This window comes from Apaloderma vittatum, unplaced genomic scaffold (assembly GCF_000703405.1).
Source record: "Apaloderma vittatum isolate BGI_N311 unplaced genomic scaffold, ASM70340v1 scaffold39302, whole genome shotgun sequence".
Lineage (NCBI taxonomy): Eukaryota > Metazoa > Chordata > Aves > Trogoniformes > Trogonidae > Apaloderma > Apaloderma vittatum.
This window is the reverse complement of record NW_009703768.1, coordinates 12,378-19,830: the sequence shown is the minus strand read 5'-3', so window position 1 is coordinate 19,830 and position 7,453 is coordinate 12,378. Positions and strand designations below refer to the sequence as shown.

At 45.7% G+C, this 7,453-nt stretch overlaps 1 protein-coding gene across 1 annotated transcript in view; it reads right to left on the bottom strand.

Moving 5' to 3' along the window:
• Positions 1-6,159: 6,159 nt before the first annotated feature.
• MTHFSD (methenyltetrahydrofolate synthetase domain containing) overlaps positions 6,160-7,453 on the bottom strand; it is a 12,698-nt gene continuing 11,404 nt past the window's right edge. The window contains exon 7 of the mRNA XM_009864741.1: positions 6,160-6,767. Coding sequence (XP_009863043.1) covers positions 6,252-6,767 — 516 coding nt within the window. The 3' untranslated portion in view covers positions 6,160-6,251. The remainder of the gene's footprint in view (positions 6,768-7,453) is intronic.

Here is a 7,453-nt window from a genome sequence, read left to right as displayed (position 1 = left end):
GTTCAGCTCAGCTTCAGGCTAATTACTGAAAAAATAAGCAAACACACCTGGGAAAGCAAGATGACAGGGCCTGGAAAGTTTTGCAGGGACTTAACAGTACCAAGAGTTCACTTGGAGCAGAACTTGTTACGACAATTGTGTTCCTCTGTGGTGGTAAAGAAAAGCCACTCAAGACCAGCTACCCGAGTAATCGCCTCCTTCAGAGAGATGGAAACACCGCACCTCAGAGTCTGAAAAGTGCAGGTGCCTGGAAACGCTCTGTAAACGTGATATCCCTCTGGAAAAATGTAAGTATTACTCTTGTCTGAACAATTACTCACTCAAAAATACTAAGGAGCGGCAGCAATAGATACGCTAATGCCTGGAAATGTAGCTTTTGCAGCATTTCATGAATGTTTCCCTTCTTTTCAAGCTCTCCCCTTTTTTTTTACCCTCTCATCTAACAGTCCTGTATGTTTGCCTTATTCCTTAAAGAAAGAAAATCACCCTGATTTAGCGCCATGTGTTCCTGCACAGAACGGGTGGACCATAACACACTCCTGTGACCTTCTAGACCCCTGGAGTGACCACGATGCTGTAGCTCTCCATTGGGAAGCCACAAAGTGCCCATCTGGGACATGAGGTACGTGTGACATAGAAAAGTCCAAAAGTTACCATGCCATGTTCCTTTTTTTTCTTTTTTGAGAACTCTTGATGAGTTTCTAGCTTGTTCTCTCCAATTGTTTTCCAAACTGGTAGGAATCACTAGTTGGATCTTAGTCTATCAGGAGCCATCTCCGCCTTCCTCATTTTCCCATCTGTAAAACGTGGATGTTACTTGGGGCCACTGTAAAGATTGACTAGATAGGTCCATATCCTGAACTCATTTCTCCCAGTGATTTCAGTGAGATGCCCAGCCCAGAACAATGGCAGGATACATGACCCTAAACATTTCTGCAGCGCTTTGAAAGATGAAAAGCAAGTAGCTTTTATACCTATGTCAGTGTAGAGGCAGGGAAACGTTTCATGATGTTTATAGCAGGCATCACGGACATTACACATGAAAACATGGGAAATGGTGCGCTTTTCTTGGAGGGAGATAATCTTTAATAGATGGCAACGAGGAAATAAATGCATTCATACACAACAGCCTACCTCTCGGAGGGTGTGTTTGCCTGAGTAACATGGTCACAGCCACAGATGTTTCCTCTAGAGCAAAGCACTGCTGCATGGGGCCGTTTCTTCCGAGGAACCGGAATGAGAGAAATCCCAGCACATGCTTTTCCTCCCCCTCCTCGCCCCTCGCTGTAGTTGTGCAGAAAAATGCAGCCCCAGTGCTAGAGTTTTCAATGGAAACATTCCCCTAAAAAACATTTGTTTCTCCCTTTGGGGCAGTGGAAGAGGATGAAATTGGGGGGGGAAGACAAAAAAAGAGACAGTATTTAACCATTCCTTTTCTGAGATGTTTTATTTATCTCTACCGATAATGGGCTAAAGCCTCTGTCCTTGAAGACTGCTCTCTGGGAAGGGACCAGGGACTGATGTGCATGGAGATGCTGGAGGGCTGGATAGGAACCTGGCTGTGGGACCCAGGAAAAAGCTTCTACTCCCTCCCCACTCAAATAGTGAGAATTATTTTTTTTTTTCCTTCTTTCCCCTCTCCCTTTTTCTCTCCATGGAAACAAACAATCTTTGACTCTTGTCATTCAGAGAAGACTACACAGCAACATGGCTTGTTTACTCGCTGTTGTCTTTAGTGGATTGAAGCTGTGTGGCCTTGTCCTTGTTCCAGGAAACACACGGCCATCGCTGTCTGAAGGAAAACCCTCATGACTGTATAGTTTTCGGCGCTGAGTGGCAGTTCGCCACCTCGCTTTTTATTGTTAGCAGATCACAATGTTGCCTTGCTGCTCTGTGCCACACACCACGCTGTGACTAATATCATTCAACAAAAGAAAATCCCCTCCAAAGTGATCATGTCCTCCAGCCGAATGGATCTGGGAGAGGCTCCGTTCACCCGATACCGTTTTCTCCCCTCACAAGTGAAGGCAGGAAGAAGGCCAGAATCACCCCAGGAAGCTCAAGTCCATGGTGTAACACCTAGGGTGGTCGCTGCTGGATCCCACGCCCTCCCAGTCGCACTGAGAGCAGAGCTGGGTTTCCTCACAACCGACCAGCCTCCGGAGCTTCTCAGCATCTTTCCCCACCGAACCCTCAAAAAAAAAAGGGGGAGGGTAGGGGGAGGGTGTGCAATAACAACATCCTAACTTGTTTGTGCCATGAAAGGAGCTGGAAAGAATGCGCCGAACCACATGACAAGCGAGGACATCGGGCTGCGCAGAGAATAGAAAGACCTCATTTTTAATTGCTTCTGAACAAAGTTGGCTCGGGAAAGTATTTCCCATTGTACTGCTGAACTTTTCTTCTCATCGCGCAGCAGCGAAACGCGGGCTCCTCCGCCGCTGCAAGTGGGCTGAAGTCAAGCCTGTGTTAGGGATCGCTTCACTCCCTATTAACAGCAGATTAGCCATCTATCACCAGCGTTTTGGGCTCTTCCGCAGCGTCCAGGCGCTCCTTCATCACTGTCGACGTTTTTAATCACAAGAGAAGCAAGGGTGTCCCACCGTTCTTACAGAAAGAAACTGCAGTTAAGCGTTTGAAGACACCTTCTCCCCATTGTTCCAAGCAGGGCTGGTCATTCCAGAGAACTGGCTGGAAGCATCAAAGCCTCTCTAGTCCTGCACTGGTGCTTCAGTCACAGCAAGAAAGAAGAGCCGTGATGGCCAGCACCCAGCCGAGATGAGGCACAAGCTGTGTTTACCCGTGTGCTAACAGCAGGGCCACGGCTACAACACGTACAAGCCAAAGAATTATTATATGAGTAAAGGTTCTCAGCTTTAAAGTCTAAATCCTTCAGGGCACAGACTTTATGGCTTGATTGTCGGTTCTGAGAGCCCACGGCTTCACTAAAATGCATTGCATTTCAGAGTTTTTGTGGATTTAGAGAAAAGTCAGAAGTGACTCGTATAACACGTCTTCCTGAGCATGCAGAGAGCCTGAAACAATAGATCTGAAAGATGCAGGCTGCCCCATTCACTTTTTCTTCAAAATCTGCCATTTCCTCAAGTAGGAACTCGGTCAGCCCACAAGAAAAAAGTCCACATCATACAGCTAAAGACACCAGAAGGCCATGTAGGCGTGTGCCTTGGGCATTATTTAACTAAATAGCGATTTAGCATCTTGCATTGAAATGTCTTTTAGCTGAAGACGAGCAACTTCCCAAGCAGCAGCGAGGGCCCCGTCCTTGTCACTGCTTCCCTCACTGTCCAACACAGAAATTGCAAAATCGCATTGGCTTTAGCGTGCACAGGCTCACGCTCCTGCTGTGAGGGTACACGACACATTTCAGAAAGCATTTTGATGCAAGATGAACTGCTGATTGCTCGCAGGTAAGCTCACAGAACAGCTTTGCTGCAAGTCATGCTGCTTTTTTTTTTTTTTCCCCCCAGAACATAAATACTCCAGTTCTTGTTTTCCCTGTGGGAATCTTACAGCAACCTAAAGGTGATCTTTTTGAGGCTTCCTGCTTTGCCTCCAGGTAACGCCTCACTACTGAACCTCTGCAGAAGCTCTGAACCCTTCTGAGCGTTCTGCAGCTTCATGCTCAACTTTCAGCAGCCTGCGCTAATTCCTTCCCTGCTGGGTGTTGCCCTTGAAGCAGAGATGACAGAAATGAACTCGTACCTGCACTTCACTCACTACTGATTCGCTCAAGCTGCTGGTGCAGATGGGTTTGCAACAGGCTGCCAAACTCTAGCCTGGAGCAGCTGCTACTTCCAATTAAAAACACTTTTTAATGACTTTAAGATGACAAGGCCCAAAAAAGTTTTGCTGTTTATTAATAACCTGCATCAAAACTGACTACTGAAGCCAGAAATACAACTGTTGTAGCACTATTCCAGCCCAGTCAAAATCCCAATGAATTAGCTTAAGCTTACAGTAATTAATTTTCCTCTCTAACTACAGTTACATGCCTCTGTCTAGTTAATACCTTCCCTGTAGTGTGGATCGGATGGTTAATTACCAGCTGGGAAAGTAACAAGACATTAGGTAGCGCTGTGAAACGTGGCCTCACAATAAATGACAGAAGAAAGCGATGGGCTGGGAGAGAACTGCAGAGAGCTGGATGCAGACCTAGCACCCATGGGTTACACACAGAGCCATAACCACGAACTCAAAACCACCTAGACACATTTGTCCAAACTAACCCGGCCGCTGACTGCACGCAGAGGGGAGAGCAAAGTGAGCAAACGTAGCGCATCAGGTATCACACAACCTGTAAATGTACCTGCACCGACACTTCAGATGTCAAGAAAGGAAATAAGGTAGAGGATGAAATTGCCACCTACTTGTCCAGAAAATCAGTGTTCGATCTGTAATGCAGCAGGGAAAGGTTGAGATGCTGGAAGTTTTCACTGGCAGAATAACTGCTTTTTAACTGCTAAAGGTCACCTGGGCATCTTCACCAAAGCAAGTAGTATTATTGAAAGAGTCAAAAAGAGCATCAAACAGTCTCGTTACTTAATTTGCCATCATCTGGAAGGGGAAGGCAGTGATGTATAATTATTTTTTTGTTTTTCTTTCCTCTGCTTTCTAAGCTCATGATGTAATGACTATGTTTAGGCAGTAACATAACCCCTGACTCTTACCCTCAAAGTGCACAAATACCGAAACAAGACGCAGAGGACTCCACAGTGCCGATGTTTTAATTCAGACTAAATGATACCAAAAATAATTTTGAGCTGGAGAAACAGAGAGCATTTTAGAGCACAGCACTGTTTTTGTTATGAGAAACCTTTCCTTTGTTGACCTTACAAGAAGCTGAAGCATTGCTCTCCTTGAGCCCCTCTATACAGAGCACACGGTAACGATGAGAACTTTTTATTTAATACTGTACAAAACGTCTGACCCCTTGAGGCATACTAACATGTTTAAAAATATACTTAACAGTACCCTCTGGCTAAAAAAAGTTTCCAACTCATACTTTACAAAATACCCATTTGGATGCTTACTTTGACTATGTGCCCAGCATCAATGGCAAAAGTGCTTCTGTTTAGAAAGGATGGTTCAGCCAAAATTCAACTTGTTTTTCAGGAATAGGAAACCAAAGGGGAAAGCAAAAAAATAATAAAAGCCATACCAAATAAATCATCGTACTCCTTTCCACTGTAAGTGAATGCTTCATGTGTGTGCAAATCTTACCGTTCAAGATGGTACGTGAGAGCACTTTCACAACGTAGAGTTGTCTGTTGAACCCTCAGCGCTGTCTGGGGTGGTGGGTGCAGGAAGGCCACACTGCTGCTGACAAAAGCACGGCAGGAACAGGCTTTGCTACTACCTCCAGTAACTTTACAACCAACTCCACGCCGGACTAGGCATCCACAAGTTTTGACCACCGTCAGTCTGCTTTTCATTTCCACTTCAGTGATTAATATTAATGTAATTTCAATGGAATCACACCAAATTATAAGGCAATCAGGAAAAGCACTTGAAGTGCTCCGAGGAAAAAGAGAGGAGAAACCTGGTTTTTGCTTTCCTCTGTCTGACTGAAATAAGAAATATAAGTTTTACAGAGGGCTGAATTAACAAACCAAAGCTGAGAAAGGGGCTACCATCTCTGCCACCTGATGTTAATAGCTGTCACTGGAACTTAGCGGCTGAGCCTGCATTTCCACAACCATTCCTCAAGAGCACAAAAAGGGCAATCTCCCCACTGGCCATCTGAAAGAAAAATATGCTGAAAATTCCCAACAGGCAACTCCCATTTTTTAATAAAGAGAATGCTAACCCTTAAGATAGATTTTCTGCAGCTGACTTTTAGGCTCAAAAGTATAACTTTGCAGGTACAACCTTTAGATGACAGAACATATCTACCTCACTACAACTACCAAGGGGCAGGTTTTTGATCCAGACCATTGCACACACACCGAACAGCAAATAAACCCGTGGCCAATGAAAAACAAATACACGAAGCGCAGGTACTTCGTGGGCAACTGTTTAGAGAAACTGCCCCTCTACCACTTGTCTTGATAAATACACTTTGCATGTACAACTGCAGGAATAAGCTGCACGTCTCATTTGTCTGAAAAGTTGCCTTTGCACTTTGCTGTTCAGCCTGCAGAAATCAGAGGATATACTAACATCCTTGAAAACTTAGGTTGGCTTCTCACAAAACAATGAAAACACGCCTGTTCCCTCTGCCCCATTCATATTCATTTCTGACTATTGATTTCTACTTGCTCTTTGTTTCTCTGATTCTTGGCCAGCTCGACTCGCAAAGTATTACCCCCGAGGCTCAAGCCTTTTAAAGAGGATACAGCACTCTCTGCGGTTGCTTTATCCTTGTAATCGAGAAAAGCCCTGTGCTGTGCTCTTTGCCAACTCAGTCGTAAAGGAGCTGCGTGGAATTCCCTTAAAGCGCATTTCAGCTCGCTCACTCTTACGCTGGGAGGTATGTTCCCCACATACACAGTAGTAACCACGCCAGATCCCTCTAATCTGGGACTTAAAGAATCACTTTCAACATGATGTTGTCCCATTTGAGCTGAGCCCGTAGCAGCCTGCGGTCTTGCGCTCTCAGCCATCGCCTTCTCATTTAGCACTGCTGGCGTGTTGGCGTTTGCCAAGTCCGAATGTTCATCCTGGAGGGTGACATCCTTGCCAGACTGCTTCTCTCTGTATCGTAGACTCTTTAGGATGGGGATTTTTCCCAGCATCTCATAGCTGACCTAAAAAGGAGGAAGACAGATATAAGATTTCTCACCTTCCAGAAAAAGACAACGAGCATCAAGACTCATTTGTGCCATAAAAAGTGAGGAACCTTATTATATTGCTACCACTCTGAGTGCCAGAGCATTCAAAACGTAACCAACCGCTGGCCTGATTCTCAAGTTCCTCCCTAAATACACGCCGCAGGACAAAAATAAACCCTAGCAACTCTTTAAGCAAGCAGCACAATGTAGATCCAGCAGGAAAATCCAAACCAAACTCAGAACTACTTGATTTTGACATTTATTTATCAGAGTGCTTTCAGATTCACATTCGTGCTGTTATCCCTTAATATTTGCTTTGACCGGGGGCCTGTGCTCCTGCTCTGGCAGAATGTGCCATGCCTACAACTCATCAGACCATCAGGCACTTCTTGTTCCTTGTGCTCTTCCTCTCCCCACCAAAAAAACAGGATATCCCGTAGGCTGGGCCATACAATGGGGAGGGACGATGGTGTGAAGTCTGCAGCTGGGAAGCGTGCCTTGTAGCCAGGCTCCTCCGAGTGTGGGCACAGCTGGAGGCACGTTCTCTGGTTGTGGCACATCACCACAGCCTCCTTCTCGTCGTCCGGCCTCACACGCCACCCGCAGCTACTCATCAGATCCCCCACATCAGTCTGCTGGGCTGCTTCTCGCAACGGAAGAGC